At 33.3% G+C, this 20,523-nt stretch overlaps 2 protein-coding genes across 2 annotated transcripts in view; both read right to left on the bottom strand.

Moving 5' to 3' along the window:
• LOC103146648 (P2X purinoceptor 3-like) overlaps window positions 1-9,397 on the bottom strand; it is an 11,723-nt gene extending 2,326 nt beyond the window's left edge. The window contains exons 1-11 of the mRNA XM_007564652.2: window positions 8,953-9,397; window positions 5,715-5,850; window positions 5,562-5,633; window positions 4,433-4,499; window positions 4,234-4,327; window positions 2,708-2,785; window positions 2,318-2,459; window positions 1,840-1,976; window positions 1,358-1,451; window positions 1,135-1,200; window positions 497-574 (exon numbers count right to left, since the gene is read on the bottom strand). Of these exons, the coding sequence (XP_007564714.1) occupies window positions 497-574; window positions 1,135-1,200; window positions 1,358-1,451; window positions 1,840-1,976; window positions 2,318-2,459; window positions 2,708-2,785; window positions 4,234-4,327; window positions 4,433-4,499; window positions 5,562-5,633; window positions 5,715-5,850; window positions 8,953-9,074 (1,086 nt within the window). The 5' untranslated portion in view covers window positions 9,075-9,397. The remainder of the gene's footprint in view (window positions 1-496; window positions 575-1,134; window positions 1,201-1,357; window positions 1,452-1,839; window positions 1,977-2,317; window positions 2,460-2,707; window positions 2,786-4,233; window positions 4,328-4,432; window positions 4,500-5,561; window positions 5,634-5,714; window positions 5,851-8,952) is intronic.
• Window positions 9,398-9,646: 249 nt separating this feature from the next.
• Window positions 9,647-16,785, bottom strand: LOC103146664 (P2X purinoceptor 3-like). The gene is made up of 7 exons (XM_016677767.1): window positions 16,314-16,785; window positions 13,076-13,211; window positions 12,923-12,994; window positions 11,826-11,892; window positions 11,627-11,720; window positions 10,101-10,178; window positions 9,647-9,852 (listed from the first exon to the last, which is right to left on the bottom strand). Exons 1-7 carry the CDS (start codon window positions 16,433-16,435, stop codon window positions 9,684-9,686), a joined length of 738 nt encoding a protein of 245 aa, XP_016533253.1. The 5' UTR covers window positions 16,436-16,785; the 3' UTR covers window positions 9,647-9,683.
• Window positions 16,786-20,523: the final 3,738 nt, after the last annotated feature.

Below are 20,523 nucleotides of genomic sequence, written 5' to 3'. Positions count from 1 at the left end.
TAATAATAATAATAATAATAATAATAATAATAATAATAATAATAATAATAATAATAATAATTTTTTAGCACATTTGTTGAAACTGTCACTATGCTGTGATAGTTTAGTATGAGAGAAAAAAATCGATCTACTGATTGGTTGTTTCTAGAACTCACTTGAAACAACCAATCAGAGCCAGGAGGCGGGGCTTAGCTCTGTCAATCTTTCTCTCCGCTACGCCACACCTAGCATAGCCTGGTGTGAACGCTAAAGCTAGTTAGCATGACCACCGATAACGGTGGATTAACGGTTTTAAGTTGTTTCTCCGCCATAAGACCCTCCTCCTGGCTCTGATTGGTTGTTTTTTGTTCATAGTAGCTCAAATGGGAGGTGAAGGAGATCGATCTTTTCACAGATTATCCGTTTCATAGCTGTTACATGGTAACAGTTAACAAATATGTAAAGAACATGTTTTTATAAAAGTTTCATCCTGCTGCTTTAAGGAGTTTTACTTTACCTCTTCAAACTTCTTAGCTTTGTACTGCTCTGCACCCTTCAGGAAGTTTAGCAGTATTATATCGCAAAGCACTGTGCCCTAGAAAACAACAACAATACAAAAAGTAATAATAATAAGAAGAAGAATATCAATATATATAACAGAAGAAGAAACTGTAAGAAATAAGGATGCACTGATCCAATTTTTACACTTTTGACACTGATACCGACATCTGAACAATACATTTAAATACACCAATAGCTTCACAAGCTTGGTCAAACGTGTAAAAACAACTTTAATTTGTTCAGTCAGTGATGTATAACAGTCAATGTAAAAATAAATTATAAACTGAAACTGCCTACAACAATAGTAAAATGTAAAAAAAAAAAAAACAGCAACAATTTTTCTTTCAAATGGTTCAGAAAGAGCAAATAGGAATTCTAAATAATGTAAAATAAGCAATGAAGCATAGAATTAGACTAACTAGATCTGTCTTTGTAATACTGGATTGACACATTTCTAGTAAAACCCTAATTAACCAAGATTTTTGAGGCAACAAAAAAAGTTTTTTTTTTTTTTTTAATTCTGGTAAACCTAGAAAATGATGTAAGATATAAAACTTGGATAATATTAGTTTAAATTATAAGAGTTTAGCTCACCACTCCCACTGATGTGAACGCTGCCACCATATTTATGATTGTTGGAATCATGTTAAACTTTCCTGCCTAAAAACAAAGATTTTTGTCAATATCCACAGTTTTCCACTCACTTGTTTTGAACAGACATAAACTATGCAAACAGGAAATTTAAATCTCCAATGTAACTGAAAGGTTCCTGAGTTAATTTGGAATAAATTGCTTTTAAATATTAATATATACTCACATTTCCATTGACAATAACATCAAATCGAATGGCAAAAGCTTTGACCAGAGTGCGGTAGTCTGTCCCATTTTCCATCTTATAGTATTTTGCAAACCTGTACAAACAAATACAAACATACAAATATTTCAATGTATTTACCTATTATACTTAAACTACATAATAACAAAAACATTACAATAATATGTGTCTAAAGCTGAATATTTTAGTTTTGCTTTGAGAAAAAAAATCTACAAATAGGCAAAAAAAATTTGTAAGTAATTTGGAGTTATAGGCTACAAAAAAATTAATATAATTTAATTCTGATAGTAACTTTTTGCATCAAATGAAAAACAATTAGGTCTAATTTAACTTACATTGTAGACTGAGTATTATGCATTATCTACACTGTACCAAGAAAATTCTGGGTTCAAAAATGTAATTTTTTGCACCAACGTATGCAACTAAGTTTTCTGGTTGGTAATTATGAAAGAAACTTAAATCACCTGAAATTGTACCCAGGAGAAACGTTGTTCTGCTGTGACATGGCATCAAGTCGAGTGAACGAATACAATGGTTTACATTCATCGTCTGATTTATCCAGATCACACATCCAGCTGATCATTATTCCAATCACTCCACCCTAACAGAGGAGGAATATAAGGATAAACAGAAAACAATGAAAATGCTTTAAAAATCATCCAGATATGTTTTGGTAAAAGGTTGATATTTTTTAGTGTCTGGAAAACGAGCCATTTACTGGGCTGAAACAGCTCAATTTGAAAGAACTCCGCAGACTAAGATCTCATTATCTAAGAATGATTTTAAGCAAAAAATACAAGGAACATGTTTTTATTGACCCATAAACCTAACCTAACATGTTCAAGGAAGCTTAATAGGTCATATATTAATGTCACAAGATGTGCAGTAAACATCACAAATTTAATTTAACCCCTATTAAAAAAATGCAATTGCTGTTTTTACCATGTCTGCCAGCTGAGTGAAGTTTTGCTCTGCATTTTTAAGAATGTCCCCCACTTTGAAGATAGGGCAGTAGATGTCCTTTTCTTTGTTAAAGTTACACGTTTTGATGTATTCATTAGTTATTGATGGAAGGAAGTTCCCTCTGCAGAAAAACAGAATTTATGTTAAATCATCACCACTACATTTGACTGATGTTATTTATATTCTGGGTGAAATAAATCCGAAAGAGACAACTTGAACTAGCCTGGGACTAACACTGATCAGTTATATTCAGTCATAACTAACATTAATTCATAAGTACTAGTGGTCTACTTTCTCCAGTTATAATTTGATCACCTATAATGTGAGTTAATATCAGAATCAGACAGAAAGTAGTATAAAAGGTGTTACTTGGTGTAGTTAAAAGTTGGGAAACGGATGCTGTTCTTTATGAAGATTGTGAAGTTCTCCACATCATTCATGGGTTCTCTGAGAAAAGAAAACAAACACATTATAACTTTTCTAAAGCCTCAGAAGTGGAGTTTCAGAAAAAAAAATATTAACAAACAGATTGTCACAACATCAAAATGTCTGATGTAAAGCTTGCAAATAAATGAAGTGTATAAATGATATTGAAATATATAAAAGAAAACATTTCTTCTAATTCTGCACTTATGATAGAACTCTTTATACATTGTAACTTCACTATTTGGTTATTTACAAAGGTTTTCCATCAGTTCCAGGGGTTAAATTGAACAGGCTTGTTTTGAAAAAGTTTATATTTATTTTGATCAGCTTAAAATCTGAAATGCATCTGAAGTTGTTAAAACTGAGCATAATTTTTTCAGCCAAGGCAGAATCTAAAACTTTGATTCTGCTTGAGCAATAATGTTTGATCAAATTTGTTGTGCCAGGGAAGCCTTGACAGTAGCTGCGTTTCCATTACAAATGTGTGCAAGTATTCTGCTGATGTCAAAAAAAACACAATTTTGCAATTATTTTTTTTCCATTAAATAAGCAATTGAGTTAAAACCGCATGTGAATAAGTAATTAAAAATCATGGCAGCTACAGAGGTCAACTGTTATGATGAGATATATTCATAATTTAGCACTAGAGCTCATCACTTGTTAGCCAATGAGACCAGTTTTACAGAAGAGCTATGTATTCAAAATGTTGGAATGACGCGTAATTTTTTATGAACTGCAATGCTGTGAGAGCTCTGATGGAGCCAGAAAAAAACAAAAACCACTTCCTGTCGTCTTCGTTTTTGTTGTTTTCTCCAGTAGTAACATCCAGTGATCATTTGACTCATGTGATGCAAATAAAGTGTTTCCGTTGCAGTTTTGTGAAATGCATCTGTTTCTATACAGCTGAAAACCCACCACATCCTGGCCCAGAATCTTTTTATTAAAAAATGTGAGCTTTTTCAAATTTGCCATGTTTCCATACAGAAAATTTATTTTCATAATTTCAATTTGCATAAATTCATGGTTAATTCAAACACATTTAGGGTTACATTAATCAATGCAACTAAAGATAAATGCATTGATGAGTTTTTTTAGATTTTGTTGGGACTTTAGTGTTTAAATGGCAGAAGTGTTTTTCAGGAAGACAGACTTTGTAACTGTCTTTATGTGTCTTTGAAGGTTCAGGTCAGAGTTCATCACTACACCCAGATTTCAGGCCTGACCTCTAAGGTCCAGCTGTAACAGCTGACGTTCTGTGTTGACTCTAAATCGTTCCTCTAAAATAACTTCTTTTGGTTGTGAGTAACTCACATTGCAATGTAGAGCTGCACATCATCTGCATAGTTGATGATACCTGGATGTTTTTCACCAGCAATAATAATGTACCAGAGTGGTTCCTCAAATTGAATACACACATCAATAAATCACTGTGTATATGTAAATATATGACATGCAAAGTGTCGTCTCACGTCTTTATGGTGTCGATCTCTGCAGGACACCATCCTTTAATCTCACACATTGAGATGTTGGTCTTGAAAGGGACGCAGTTTCCTGTGAAGATTCCTAAGCAGGAGTACAAAGAAATGTTAAAGGAACTCCAAAACAAATACTATCGTAATTGTATTTTAAATTTCATATAATAAAAAAAATAATAATTTAACATGTTACCATATCCTCCTGGTCTGTGACGATATTTTGTGCAGTCACTGTCTTTGGTACAGTTGTATTTCTCAGTCTGAATAACATGGAAAGATTTAAAAACGCAATTATTTGTGTGTTTTTATGATATAACGTTTTGTTGCTTAAATGTGTTGTACAAATAAAGTTGATTAATTGATTGATTGATTGATTGATTGATTGATTGATTGATTGATTGATTGATTGATTAAATAATGTAGGATAAGTATTTTACACTATTAGTAGATCAGATTAAATGATTATGTTCTGAAAGAACTGCTAACCCAGTACAGCACACAGATTGACTCTATTTAATAACCAGCTGGCAACTTCTGAAGGCAATTAGTTGCACTCAGAGAAAAGGCAGGCTGAATACTTTTGCACAACACACTTTTCCGTTTTGTACTTGCAAAAAATGTTTTGAATCTTGTATAATTTTCTTTCTTCCTCACAATTTCATACTCTCCCCATGACAATAGGGAGAGTAGCACTGTTTCTAGTGCTACTCTCCCCATGACAATAGGGAGAGTAGCACTGTTTCTAGTGCTAACTAGAAACAGCCAATCGGAGACAGGAGGCGGGTCTTAGTGCAGTCAATCACCTCCATCTAGCAGAAATTTTCTCTAATGCTCAGTCTAGTTAGCATGGCCACCAATGACGGCGGATAAACTGTAAGTTGTTTATCCGCTCAATGCCATTAGGACATTGAGCAGCACATTCATGAGGTTAATTGACAGCGCTATGGCCCGCCTCCTGGCTCTGATTGGTTACTTTTGGTCTGGAGTGGCGCATTTCTTGGGATAGTAACTCAGAGAGGAAGTGAAGGAGATAGATCTTTTCACAGGTCTGTCTCGACATGGTGATAATTTCAACAAATATGTAAAAAACATATTTTTAAAAAATGTTACAAACTTCAACTTTAAGTATTTTCTTCAACTGATGATTTGCCAGATGTTTATAAGCTGTTTCCCTCTTTCCAAATGTCTAATTGTGTTGTCTTGTTTTAATAAATCTTATGTATAGCTTGTATTTTGGTCAGATAATGAATTCCCATGTTTGGACACTGGATCCTGTCATTAACATAAAAGTTAATTGAGAAGTGAATTTAATGTCAGCTGACCTCAGGACAGTATCCTTGCACTTGGTTCTCTGTTGTAATCATTTTGGTGATGATGCAAAAGACAGAACCTCCCTGTAGAAAAACCACATGGATTTTGCAGCTCAACCTTTTAATGAATCTTGCTATTAATTACTGAAATGTACCGATAAATACCTGCGTAGGAGTGACGTAGTCTGCAACGTCCATGACTCTGTTGTTGTAGTTTCCAAAGCCTTTGACCTTTGTCATGACTGACGACTCTATAGCTGTGTCTCTCACCTGGTAGGCCTTTTCCCAGATAAACACCCAACTGAAAACACAAGCAGGGAAAATGTGACAAATAAACATTTTAACATCAGATTTAATTGAAATAAATATCAGGCAAAGTGGCTTTTGGAGCCCATTAGCAGGTTGGAAACTGACCGCCCTTAAAATCTCCAGAGCTGGGTAAAAACTATAGTTACATTTCCTCAATTATATTTACTTGAGAAACTTTTTGAAGAAACGTACTTTAGGAGTATTTTTGCTGTACTTTTTACTTTTACTTGAGTAATTTTATTATGAAGTATTTCTACTCTTACTTGTGTAAAATTTCTGGATTTTCTACCCACTGAATGACAAACAAACATGTTTTACCCTGATTTATTTATTTATTTATTTATTTATTTATTTATGTTACTTACATTAATTATTAATAGTTTTGGCCTTAAAATACCAAAATTTCCACTTAGCTTTATATTTAGGTTGGTCTGATGATGTCATTTTTAAATATTAAATGATTGATAATTGATCAGCTACTCAGTAGACTTTTTACCAAATACTCTTTACTCTAACTGGAGTAATTTCTTAGATTGCTACTTTTTACTTTTACTTGAGTACAATTTTTGGGTAGTCTACTCTTGAAATCATACTGTTAGATGCAGGGACTCTCCTAGCCTTTTCAGTGCCCTGGGCAAACAACATTCAACACCCCCCTCCTACCTGCTTTTAGTTCAAGCACACTGAAAATGTGTTTTTTATTTCTTACGATGCAGCACGTGTTTATGTCGTGTTTAACTGAAGCATAAAGGCGGCGTGGCTCTTTTGACAGTGTTAAAAGTTAAAGGAAACATATATAGTCTTTATAACATTGGTAAATATCGGCTTTTGGTCCAAATTTTTGTATCCCTATTTCATAGACTGGAAGATTATTGCTAAGCATCATTGCTTTAGAGTGATCACTTTATTACTCTGCACTGGTGCACAAGAAAAAAAAAAAGAAATCTGTTATTTTACTCATTTATTTATTTACATTTTATTCAAAAATCATCTTATTTTGTTGGCACCAAGAATGTGACAATGAGATTATTTTTATTTAGGACAATAATAGAAAAAAGAGGAGTTGAAAAACACATTCTGTGGGTAAGGATTAAATTACTTGCTTGGAATCAGATCCAGCTAATGGGTAAATGAGGCTCTTCCTGTAAGACTAATCAGCCACGGCAGACTGATAATAGTTGTGTAGTTAACTAGTGGACCTATGATGACTTAAACAGATTAAATTCAGTCTATAAGGTCAATGTTTACTAATCAATAGATGAGTTTCTCTAAATCTTGCTGGGACATTTTTTCTTTAATCCCAGAAATATTCATTAGGTGATAAAAGACTGTCTTTGTAATTGTCTTTATGTGTTTCTAAATGTCCAGGTCTGCATTTGCTCATGTCTTTCAGTAAAAAGGTCTTTGTGCTTTGTGTGTTTTTTTTTTTTCAACATTAGTGGTATATCAAAACAGTTTTGAGCACAAATGTAATGGAAACGCAGCTACAGCAATGTAGAGCTGTGTATCATCTGCATCACTACGGTAACCAATCTTATTACTTATTATAGGACAATTTATTTGTCTCACATGGGAAAAAATAGTTTTCGAAGAGAGGATAAAACTCCACAACAACAAAAACAAAACATCCAGTCAAACAAAGTCAAATACATAAAACTAGCATAAATAATTAAATAAATATGAATCAACTTTTCTGACACTGGTGCTTAATGTTAATGTGCGAAAGAAAACATAGATTTCAGATGAAGATGTATCTGAGTTAGTGGGAGCATATTAAATAAGAAGGACCCCAGGATTGAACCCTGGAGCATCCCAGATGTGTTTTCTGTCAGCTTCAATGTTAAATTATCTAACACACCTAAATATGTAAAACAAAATGCTACAGAGAAAGCTGAAATAGTTAGAGTCAATGCTGTTTGACACAGTGTTAGCTTTAATAGCAGCCAATCCAGTTGCCCCGTTTGTTTTCCTTAGCACTGATTGGCTGTAACCCCAAAAGTGGAACACTGTAGAAACTAGCTGTCGTGCCAAGATGGTTTCCACTATAGAGAATTAATACATATTCAGATATACTTGGTGTTTAAACTATTAAAATAGGCAGCTATATGTGTTTATAGAGAAGTTCTCAAGTATTCACAGATTTTAGCTGCTGGCATATGGATCATAAAGCCACAGAGTGACTGTAGCTCAGTGAATATAGTAGTTTCCTTGCAATCTGAACGTTGTGGATTTGATTATACATGATGACTTCCCATTAGACAAGGCAGTTTGACTAGAAAAGCACAACAGAAATTGTCTCCATTTAGCACTTAGTCCATTAATCATTAGCCAGAACTGGAGTATCTCCGCATTGATGCAGAACTGAGTCAGTTCATTCCTAAATGACCAATTAATTCAGTTCAGGAGATGTCTGTAAACCTGAACAGGTCTTATTTCTCTTAAAACATGGGAAAAATGTCTTGTTAGTGAAATAATCTGTCAATGGAACAAATATTTTTTTAATCAATATTAAGAAATTATTAACTTGAAAATGTATCTGTCTTAAAAGTTACTCTTAAGTTATTTTTGTCTTATTTCAAGTGTTTTAAGATATTTGCACTATAACTAAACCAAAAATACTTGGTAAGATTTGATGTATTTGCAGTGTGAACACCTGAAATTTGCTTTCTTTTTAAAACTTTTAACAACGTTGAAACACAATGAAGACAGCGTTCTGAAAAGCATATTCTATTTATTTTAATGTCAGTTTCTCTGAAGCCGTGTTAAAGTGAGCGGTTAGGCAAAGCACTTAAAACACTGCTAATGCATTTGTATTGACAGAAATTTTAGAGCGAGGAACTGACCCTGCTATAAGCTTTAAAATCTTAAGTGTAGCTACCCATCATTTAATAAAAAGATATTGAAGTATCTGTCTATGAGTAATTATGTTGAAGAGTCAATTTAAACCAGACAAGCTAAAATCTGCAGACATTTAAATGGCTTTATACTCATTTCAGTGAGTTAATTTTTACAATTATTTAAAATTAACTGTTTTTGCAACAAATCCTTTAATTATTCAGGCTTTGCAGTGATTAATGAAATGATTTACACTTACCCAATAAAGTAAGAAATGATGATAAGTTGAACAATCCGGTTGATGATGCCGATAGTCCAGCTTTTCACAACCACCGACTTTGTCGTTTCATAAGTGAAGAAGTTCTTCATACACGACCACATCTTGGCAGTGTGTGGATGGAAAACACAAAAATACAACAAAAACCTGTCAAAAATAACCTAAGTGATTTTTTACAGTGTACAGATTTGTATCGGACAGTCTCAAAGGTAATTCTAAGATTAAAGTGAACACAAAAAAGTCAAAAATAAAATAAAACGAAGCTCTTGTAAAGAAAAAAAGACTCTTAATTAAGCTGTTAATTGGTCTAAATCTCCTCTATCTCACTGACTTCTGTCTCTGTTCTCTTCCTGTTTCTGCAGACGTCAAACATCTCGATGACAAAGAGAATAAATGAGGATCCTTCTGATTCGGTGTTTGTCTTTTATGTGAGCTGTGATCCAGCCAGGCTTTCCTCCTTCTGGCAGTTAACTTGACAGTTCTCCTATAAGGCCAATAATAAGACGCCTCCTCTCTCTGCTGAGTGCGCTGTGGTCGCACACATTCAAATCTATCTGCAGCCTTCAGTCAAAACCATCCAGCAAAATTTTAATCCACATCCTCTCCTCTCATGAGGCTCAAATTTTAGATTCAANTGTTCAAGGAAGCTTAATAGGTCATATTTTAATGTCACAAGATGTGCAGTAAACATCACAAATTTAATTTAACCCCTATTAAAAAAATGCAATTGCTGTTTTTACCATGTCTGCCAGCTGAGTGAAGTTTTGCTCTGCATTTTTAAGAATGTCCCCCACTTTGAAGATAGGGCAGTAGATGTCCTTTTCTTTGTTAAAGTTACACGTTTTGATGTATTCATTAGTTATTGATGGAAGGAAGTTCCCTCTGCAGAAAAACAGAATTTATGTTAAATCATCACCACTACATTTGACTGATGTTATTTATATTCTGGGTGAAATAAATCCGAAAGAGACAACTTGAACTAGCCTGGGACTAACACTGATCAGTTATATTCAGTCATAACTAACATTAATTCATAAGTACTAGTGGTCTACTTTCTCCAGTTATAATTTGATCACCTAGAATGTGAGTTAATATCAGAATCAGACAGAAAGTAGTATAAAAGGTGTTACTTGGTGTAGTTAAAAGTTGGGAAACGGATGCTGTTCTTTATGAAGATTGTGAAGTTCTCCACATCATTCATGGGTTCTCTGAAAAAAGAAAACAAACACATTATAACTTTTCTAAAGCCTCAGAAGTGGAGTTTCAGAAAAAAAAATATTAACAAACAGATTGTCACAACATCAAAATGTCTGATGTAAAGCTTGCAAATAAATGAAGTGTATAAATGATATTGAAATATATAAAAGAAAACATTTCTTCTAATTCTGCACTTATGATAGAACTCTTTATACATTGTAACTTCACTATTTGGTTATTTACAAAGGTTTTCCATCAGTTCCAGGGGTTAAATTGAACAGGCTTGTTTTGAAAAAGTTTATATTTATTTTGATCAGCTTAAAATCTGAAATGCATCTGAAGTTGTTAAAACTGAGCATAATTTTTTCAGCCAAGGCAGAATCTAAAACTTTGATTCTGCTTGAGCAATAATGTTTGATCAAATTTGTTGTGCCAGGGAAGCCTTGACAGTAGCTGCGTTTCCATTAAAAATGGGTGCAAGTATTCTGCTGATGTCAAAAAAAACACAATTTTGCAATTATTTTTTTTCCATTAAATAAGCAATTGAGTTAAAACCGCATGTGAATAAGTAATTAAAAATCATGGCAGCTACAGAGGTCAACTGTTATGATGAGATATATTCATAATTTAGCACTAGAGCTCATCACTTGTTAGCCAATGAGACCAGTTTTACAGAAGAGCTATGTATTCAAAATGTTGGAATGACGCGTAATTTTTTATGAACTGCAATGCTGTGAGAGCTCTGATGGAGCCAGAAAAAAACAAAAACCACTTCCTGTCGTCTTCGTTTTTGTTGTTTTCTCCAGTAGTAACATCCAGTGATCATTTGACTCATGTGATGCAAATAAAGTGTTTCCGTTGCAGTTTTGTGAAATGCATCTGTTTCTATACAGCTGAAAACCCACCACATCCTGGCCCAGAATCTTTTTATTAAAAAATGTGAGCTTTTTCAAATTTGCCATGTTCCTATACAGAAAATGTATTTTCACAATTTCAATTTGCGTAAATTCATGGTTAATTCAAACACATTTAGGGTTACATTAATCAATGCAACTAAAGATAAATGCATTGATGAGTTTTTTTAGATTTTGTTGGGACTTTAGTGTTTAAATGGCAGAAGTGTTTTTCAGGAAGACAGACTTTGTAACTGTCTTTATGTGTCTTTGAAGGTTCAGGTCAGAGTTCATCACTACACCCAGATTTCAGGCCTGACCTCTAAGGTCCAGCTGTAACAGCTGACGTTCTGTGTTGACTCTAAATCGTTCCTCTAAAATAACTTCTTTTGGTTGTGAGTAACTCACATTGCAATGTAGAGCTGCACATCATCTGCATAGTTGATGATACCTGGATGTTTTTCACCAGCAATAATAATGTACCAGAGTGGTTCCTCAAATTGAATACACACATCAATAAATCACTGTGTATATGTAAATATATGACATGCAAAGTGTCGTCTCACGTCTTTATGGTGTCGATCTCTGCAGGACACCATCCTTTAATCTCACACATTGAGATGTTGGTCTTGAAAGGGACGCAGTTTCCTGTGAAGATTCCTAAGCAGGAGTACAAAGAAATGTTAAAGGAACTCCAAAACAAATACTATCGTAATTGTATTTTAAATTTCATATAATAAAAAAAATAATAATTTAACATGTTACCATATCCTCCTGGTCTGTGACGATATTTTGTGCAGTCACTGTCTTTGGTACAGTTGTATTTCTCAGTCTGAATAACATGGAAAGATTTAAAAACGCAATTATTTGTGTGTTTTTATGATATAACGTTTTGTTGCTTAAATGTGTTGTACAAATAAAGTTGATTGACTGATTGATTAATTGAATGATTAAATAATGTAGGATAAGTATTTTACACTATTAATAGATCAGATTAAATGATTATGTTCTGAAAGAACTGCTAACCCAGTACAGCACACAGATTGACTCTATTTAATAACCAGCTGGCAACTTCTGAAGGCAATTAGTTGCACTCAGAGAAAAGGCAGGCTGAATACTTTTGCACAACACACTTTTCCGTTTTGTACTTGCAAAAAATGTTTTGAATCTTGTATAATTTTCTTTCTTCCTCACAATTTCATACTCTCCCCATGACAATAGGGAGAGTAGCACTGTTTCTAGTGCTACTCTCCCCATGACAATAGGGAGAGTAGCACTGTTTCTAGTGCTAACTAGAAACAGCCAATCGGAGACAGGAGGCGGGTCTTAGTGCAGTCAATCACCTCCATCTAGCAGAAATTTTCTCTAATGCTCAGTCTAGTTAGCATGGCCACCAATGACGGCGGATAAACTGTAAGTTGTTTATCCGCTCAATGCCATTAGGACATTGAGCAGCACATTCATGAGGTTAATTGACAGCGCTATGGCCCGCCTCCTGGCTCTGATTGGTTACTTTTGGTCTGGAGTGGCGCATTTCTTGGGATAGTAACTCAGAGAGGAAGTGAAGGAGATAGATCTTTTCACAGGTCTGTCTCGACATGGTGATAATTTCAACAAATATGTAAAAAACATATTTTTAAAAAATGTTACAAACTTCAACTTTAAGTATTTTCTTCAACTGATGATTTGCCAGATGTTTATAAGCTGTTTCCCTCTTTCCAAATGTCTAATTGTGTTGTCTTGTTTTAATAAATCTTATGTATAGCTTGTATTTTGGTCAGATAATGAATTCCCATGTTTGGACACTGGATCCTGTCATTAACATAAAAGTTAATTGAGAAGTGAATTTAATGTCAGCTGACCTCAGGACAGTATCCTTGCACTTGGTTCTCTGTTGTAATCATTTTGGTGATGATGCAAAAGACAGAACCTCCCTGTAGAAAAACCACATGGATTTTGCAGCTCAACCTTTTAATGAATCTTGCTATTAATTACTGAAATGTACCGATAAATACCTGCGTAGGAGTGACGTAGTCTGCAACGTCCATGACTCTGTTGTTGTAGTTTCCAAAGCCTTTGACCTTTGTCATGACTGACGACTCTATAGCTGTGTCTCTCACCTGGTAGGCCTTTTCCCAGATAAACACCCAACTGAAAACACAAGCAGGGAAAATGTGACAAATAAACATTTTAACATCAGATTTAATTGAAATAAATATCAGGCAAAGTGGCTTTTGGAGCCCATTAGCAGGTTGGAAACTGACCGCCCTTAAAATCTCCAGAGCTGGGTAAAAACTATAGTTACATTTCCTCAATTATATTTACTTGAGAAACTTTTTGAAGAAACGTACTTTAGGAGTATTTTTGCTGTACTTTTTACTTTTACTTGAGTAATTTTATTATGAAGTATTTCTACTCTTACTTGTGTAAAATTTCTGGATTTTCTACCCACTGAATGACAAACAAACATGTTTTACCCTGATTTATTTATTTATTTATTTATTTATTTATTTATGTTACTTACATTAATTATTAATAGTTTTGGCCTTAAAATACCAAAATTTCCACTTAGCTTTATATTTAGGTTGGTCTGATGATGTCATTTTTAAATATTAAATGATTGATAATTGATCAGCTACTCAGTAGACTTTTTACCAAATACTCTTTACTCTAACTGGAGTAATTTCTTAGATTGCTACTTTTTACTTTTACTTGAGTACAATTTTTGGGTAGTCTACTCTTGAAATCATACTGTTAGATGCAGGGACTCTCCTAGCCTTTTCAGTGCCCTGGGCAAACAACATTCAACACCCCCCTCCTACCTGCTTTTAGTTCAAGCACACTGAAAATGTGTTTTTTATTTCTTACGATGCAGCACGTGTTTATGTCGTGTTTAACTGAAGCATAAAGGCGGCGTGGCTCTTTTGACAGTGTTAAAAGTTAAAGGAAACATATATAGTCTTTATAACATTGGTAAATATCGGCTTTTGGTCCAAATTTTTGTATCCCTATTTCATAGACTGGAAGATTATTGCTAAGCATCATTGCTTTAGAGTGATCACTTTATTACTCTGCACTGGTGCACAAGAAAAAAAAAAAGAAATCTGTTATTTTACTCATTTATTTATTTACATTTTATTCAAAAATCATCTTATTTTGTTGGCACCAAGAATGTGACAATGAGATTATTTTTATTTAGGACAATAATAGAAAAAAGAGGAGTTGAAAAACACATTCTGTGGGTAAGGATTAAATTACTTGCTTGGAATCAGATCCAGCTAATGGGTAAATGAGGCTCTTCCTGTAAGACTAATCAGCCACGGCAGACTGATAATAGTTGTGTAGTTAACTAGTGGACCTATGATGACTTAAACAGATTAAATTCAGTCTATAAGGTCAATGTTTACTAATCAATAGATGAGTTTCTCTAAATCTTGCTGGGACATTTTTTCTTTAATCCCAGAAATATTCATTAGGTGATAAAAGACTGTCTTTGTAATTGTCTTTATGTGTTTCTAAATGTCCAGGTCTGCATTTGCTCATGTCTTTCAGTAAAAAGGTCTTTGTGCTTTGTGTGTTTTTTTTTTTTCAACATTAGTGGTATATCAAAACAGTTTTGAGCACAAATGTAATGGAAACGCAGCTACAGCAATGTAGAGCTGTGTATCATCTGCATCACTACGGTAACCAATCTTATTACTTATTATAGGACAATTTATTTGTCTCACATGGGAAAAAATAGTTTTCGAAGAGAGGATAAAACTCCACAACAACAAAAACAAAACATCCAGTCAAACAAAGTCAAATACATAAAACTAGCATAAATAATTAAATAAATATGAATCAACTTTTCTGACACTGGTGCTTAATGTTAATGTGCGAAAGAAAACATAGATTTCAGATGAAGATGTATCTGAGTTAGTGGGAGCATATTAAATAAGAAGGACCCCAGGATTGAACCCTGGAGCATCCCAGATGTGTTTTCTGTCAGCTTCAATGTTAAATTATCTAACACACCTAAATATGTAAAACAAAATGCTACAGAGAAAGCTGAAATAGTTAGAGTCAATGCTGTTTGACACAGTGTTAGCTTTAATAGCAGCCAATCCAGTTGCCCCGTTTGTTTTCCTTAGCACTGATTGGCTGTAACCCCAAAAGTGGAACACTGTAGAAACTAGCTGTCGTGCCAAGATGGTTTCCACTATAGAGAATTAATACATATTAAGATATACTTGGTGTTTAAACTATTAAAATAGGCAGCTATATGTGTTTATAGAGAAGTTCTCAAGTATTCACAGATTTTAGCTGCTGGCATATGGATCATAAAGCCACAGAGTGACTGTAGCTCAGTGAATATAGTAGTTTCCTTGCAATCTGAACGTTGTGGATTTGATTATACATGATGACTTCCCATTAGACAAGGCAGTTTGACTAGAAAAGCACAACAGAAATTGTCTCCATTTAGCACTTAGTCCATTAATCATTAGCCAGAACTGGAGTATCTCCGCATTGATGCAGGACTGAGTCAGTTCATTCCTAAATGACCAATTAATTCAGTTCAGGAGATGTCTGTAAACCTGAACAGGTCTTATTTCTCTTAAAACATGGGAAAAATGTCTTGTTAGTGAAATAATCTGTCAATGGAACAAATATTTTTTTAATCAATATTAAGAAATTATTAACTTGAAAATGTATCTGTCTTAAAAGTTACTCTTAAGTTATTTTTGTCTTATTTCAAGTGTTTTAAGATATTTGCACTATAACTAAACCAAAAATACTTGGTAAGATTTGATGTATTTGCAGTGTGAACACCTGAAATTTGCTTTCTTTTTAAAACTTTTAACAACGTTGAAACACAATGAAGACAGCGTTCTGAAAAGCATATTCTATTTATTTTAATGTCAGTTTCTCTGAAGCCGTGTTAAAGTGAGCGGTTAGGCAAAGCACTTAAAACACTGCTAATGCATTTGTATTGACAGAAATTTTAGACCGAGGAACTGACCCTGCTATAAGCTTTAAAATCTTAAGTGTAGCTACCCATCATTTAATAAAAAGATATTGAAGTATCTGTCTATGAGTAATTATGTTGAAGAGTCAATTTAAACCAGACAAGCTAAAATCTGCAGACATTTAAATGGCTTTATACTCATTTCAGTGAGTTAATTTTTACAATTATTTAAAATTAACTGTTTTAGCAACAAATCCTTTAATTATTCAGGCTTTGCAGTGATTAATGAAATGATTTACACTTACCCAATAAAGTAAGAAATGATGATAAGTTGAACAATCCGGTTGATGATGCCGATAGTCCAGCTTTTCACAACCACCGACTTTGTCGTTTCATAAGTGAAGAAGTTCTTCATACACGACCACATCTTGGCAGTGTGTGGATGGAAAACACAAAAATACAACAAAAACCTGTCAAAAATAACCTAAGTGATTTTTTACAGTGTACAGATTTGTATCGGACAGTCTCAAAGGTAATTCTAAGATTAAAGTGAACACAAAAAAGTCAAAAATAAAATAAAACGAAGCTCTTGTAAGAAAAAAAAGACTCGTAATTAAGCTGTTAATTGGTCTAAATCTCCTCTATCTCACTGACTTCTGTCTCTGTTCTCTTCCTGTTTCTGCAGACGTCAAACATCTCGATGACAAAGAGAATAAATGAGGATCCTTCTGATTCGGTGTTTGTCTTTTATGTGAGCCGTGATCCAGCCAGGCTTTCCTCCTTCTGGCAGTTAACTTGACAGTTCTCCTATAAGGCCAATAATAAGACGCCTCCTCTCTCTGCTGAGTGCGCTGTGGTCGCACACACTCAAATCTATCTGCAGCCTTCAGTCAAAACCATCCAGCAAAATTTTAATCCACATCCTCTCCTCTCATGAGGCTCAAATTTTAGATTCAAACTTTATTTGAGTCACTTCCTTTAATTTTCTGTTTTCTTTTTCATTCTTTGGTCTTTCAGTTTTGAGCAGTTTTGGTTTGAGCCAAAAAATTAAGTTGACAGAATAGACTGTAACAATAATTAAGACAAAAAGATGATTAATTTGGAAAGTTCTGTGTGTTAATTATGAAAAAAAAAACATGCACAGGTAATTTTTAAAATTTAATTTGCAATCCACAAATCCGTTTTTCAAAATGTATTAACTTTAATATTTATTCCATTAGAAATATATTTATGATCTAAGAAACATAATAGAAAGAGATTAAAAATTATTAATGTTAAATTAGTTGTAACAACTGTTATTTATCATCTTCTTCTTATAGTCCAATCATTTATAACTGCAAAAACACAAAATCTTACCAGGTAACTTTGGTCTAGTTTCTACTTCAAATATCTTAATACGTTAGAAATAAGAAAAGACTATCTTACATGTAACTTTCAGCTGGAAGTAGGAGCTGGTTTTAAGTCAATAGCTTCTTAATATTCATTAAAAACTTCTAGTTCCATTTCACTTATAACATGACATTTTTCCCATATTGTAAATTAAATAATCTGCCAGTGGAATTAATACTTTTTCATCATTCCCACCACTTTTAGCATCCAGACTGACTTTTCTACAGAAGTTCATAAAAGTTGTCCTTTTATACTTTCTTTCTTCCTTCCTTCCTTTCCTTCTTTCCTTCTGTCTCTCTTCCTTTCTTCCTCTTTTTTTAGCTTTCTTCATCTTGTAATCTTGTGACGATTCTCCAATTACTTGATAAACTTTGAAATCGATTCATAAATGTCTCCATCCATTATTACTACCATAAACGGCGCGCTGTTACATGACATCAGCATTGCATTTAATTAGTAATATGAACGACAAAGCAAAAAAACCAAAAAACTAATAATAATAATAATAATAATAATAATAATAAAGTCGAAAAATAGCATATAACAGTACATAAAGAACAGAAGACAACAAAAGAATCTTGACATTGACGTCAAAATAATAAAAAATAAAATAAAATAATCCAAGACCAAAACACACAAACTCATGAAGAATAAGCATTGCAGCAAATATATGAGGAAGTCTATAGTTTTACAAGCTGTTTATATTGTATGTATCATAAAATCCTGCTAATTTTAGATTTAAATCCTGCAGAATGCTGCAGTTTTTTTCCTGTTTTCTTTTTTTTTTCTTTTAGCTAACGTTTATTTGATTTGTAAAAATTAAAACTTATTTTTTCTCTTTTGCTGAGATTTTTCCAGGACTTCTTAGGATGGTTTCCATTAAACAGCCACAGTAATGTAGCAGAGGGAAACAGAAACCACAGAATATCCATTAAGAGAGAGAGGTAGACCACACTGAGAGGAGAAGTCGTTTTGTGTAAAAGACAGCTATTAGCGCCATGGATGAGTCTCCACATCCTAATACACACATCTAACCATATCGAGAATATAACATTACACACTTATTCACTTACAGCGCCTTTCAGTCTAATGCCATCAGGAACCACTGAACGCCTCCATTAAACATCACAAGTTAGGACTGGATAAAAGCCTGTCAGCTGATAGAGTCCTCCTTCTTTTTCTTTCTTTCCTTCTCTCTCTTTCTTTCGCTACCTCATTATTGCTGAAGTCAGGCAGTTTTACAGTTTTAGCTGCATCTTTGGTTTCTGGTTATTGTTTCTCTTTGAAGCAGTGATTTTATCCAGCAGTCAAGGGTCACAATGTGGTTTTTCTTTAAAATTTACATTTTCTACAGTGGTGTAATCTGTATGTGCATTTCTGACTATTAAGACATTTCTTAATACTTTTTAGTAATTTTTTAACTGCTTTATATTCTTATATTAAATTTTTACATTTTTATTACAATGATTTTAGATTTTTTTAAATTATTTTTCTTTTTTCTGTTCTTTCTTTCTTTTCTTAGTTTTTTAGTTTCTTTCCATATTTTTCTGTTCTTTCTATTTGCTTTGTTTATAATTTCCTTTCTCTTTCTTTCTTTGTTCATCTTCTCTTCCTTTATTCCTTTTATCTTTATCTTCTTTTTTTCTTTTTGTTGTTATTTTGCATCTTTTTTTCCTTTGTTTACTGTCTTTGTTTAATTTTTCTTTGTTTTCTCTTCATTGTTTTTCTTTCATTTTTAGAATCATCTCCGGTGAAATTAAAATAAAAAATGAACCATTTTATTTTTAACAGAAGTCCCACTACTGGACCAAAACTAGCATATTTCAGACAACATAAACTATAATGTCAATGTTTTTTGTAGCCATGGTATAATTTCTGTTGTTTTTACCGTGAATCAGGGGTTTCCAAACCTAGGTTTCAAGGGCTGGCCTGTCAGGATAACAACTTTTTTTGGACAATAAATTATCCCAGTATTTATTACAATAAACAATGATATTGCTATTTTGAGACCATTTTCTTGTAATGTAAACGGCATAGTAAGTTTGACTTCTCAAAGATCAATAAATTTCAGTTTTGTAAATAACGTTTTGAACTGGAACTGGGAGAAATGATAAATATAAGTAAAGTGTCCATAAATAAAATGGATTAATGTCTGTAAACATAATATTAACCATCAAAATGGAAATTACTGAGCTCATTTTAGTTTATCATGTTATTAATTGATTAACTCCTTATTGCAACAAGTTTAGAAATAAACTCTCTACATAATATAATCTTTAAATCACCACAAAACACTGTGATACATTTTACTCATGTAAAATACATGAGTAAAATGTATTTTACTCATTTTACTTTAAAATGAGTAAAATACATGTGGACGCTCATATTTTCACTCATACAAAGCTATAAAAGCATCATTTGAATGCGATCCGTGATAACAAAAGTATTAGTGAGACACAAAAGATGAAATTGCACTACACAGGCCATTCTAAAGAGATTTGTATTGATTTGGAGAATTAAAGCCACAGCAAAGAAGGGGAGGAAGGAAGAAAAGGACTTTGTCCATCTTTTGCTCTCCTACCAGCCATTAGTGACACTCCAGCCAGCATGACCAGCGTCTCCATTAAAGTCAGCACTTCCGTCCAGGACTGAAACTTCAACCAGAGAGGTCATGTCAGTGGATGTTATAATTCAACCACTTTGGGAGAGCTGATGGGAATTCAGATGAACTGCACTGTAAACCCTCTTCAGTGACTGATTGGCTGAGGCTTGTGTGATTTTCTGCTACTCTGATTAGCGCACAAACTTAAAATACCATCAAATTTGTTTAGTGTTTTTATGTATCTCAGATAACAATTTCTGCCACTTTAATAATGCTGAGAGGCTTCAAACCAACGTGCCTCAACTTAATAATTATGGAGCTAAATTGGGGCCATAAGGTTTGTTCAAAACAAAATGGCCCCAATTTAGGGGCCATATATTAAAAATCAAAAGATAGATTTTTTAAATATAAACAAAATGTATTTTTTTAAATAAAAAAAATTACGTTTTTATTTTCAAAAAAAGAAGAAAAAAAATCCAAAAAACCGGAAGAAAACGAAAAAAAAAAGTTTTTAAGTTCAAAAA

Source organism: Poecilia formosa, unplaced genomic scaffold (assembly GCF_000485575.1).
Source record: "Poecilia formosa unplaced genomic scaffold, Poecilia_formosa-5.1.2 Scaffold164, whole genome shotgun sequence".
In the NCBI taxonomy this organism is placed as follows: domain Eukaryota; kingdom Metazoa; phylum Chordata; class Actinopteri; order Cyprinodontiformes; family Poeciliidae; genus Poecilia; species Poecilia formosa.
The sequence above is the reverse complement of the archived record's forward strand: the minus strand, read 5'-3'. Positions and strand labels throughout refer to the sequence as shown.

Excerpts from the sequence above, each read along its gene's own strand:
- LOC103146664 (XM_016677767.1), bottom strand. The coding sequence starts at position 16,435 with ATGTGGTCGTGTATGAAGAACTTCTTCACTTATGAAACGACAAAGTCG. Across the intron at positions 13,212-16,313 it reads ATCATTTCTTACTTTATTGG|TTGGGTGTTTATCTGGGAAA; the intron begins GTAAGTGTAAAT and ends TTGTGTTTTCAG. Across the intron at positions 12,995-13,075 it reads ACTACGTCACTCCTACGCAG|GGAGGTTCTGTCTTTTGCAT; the intron begins GTATTTATCGGT and ends GTTTTTCTACAG.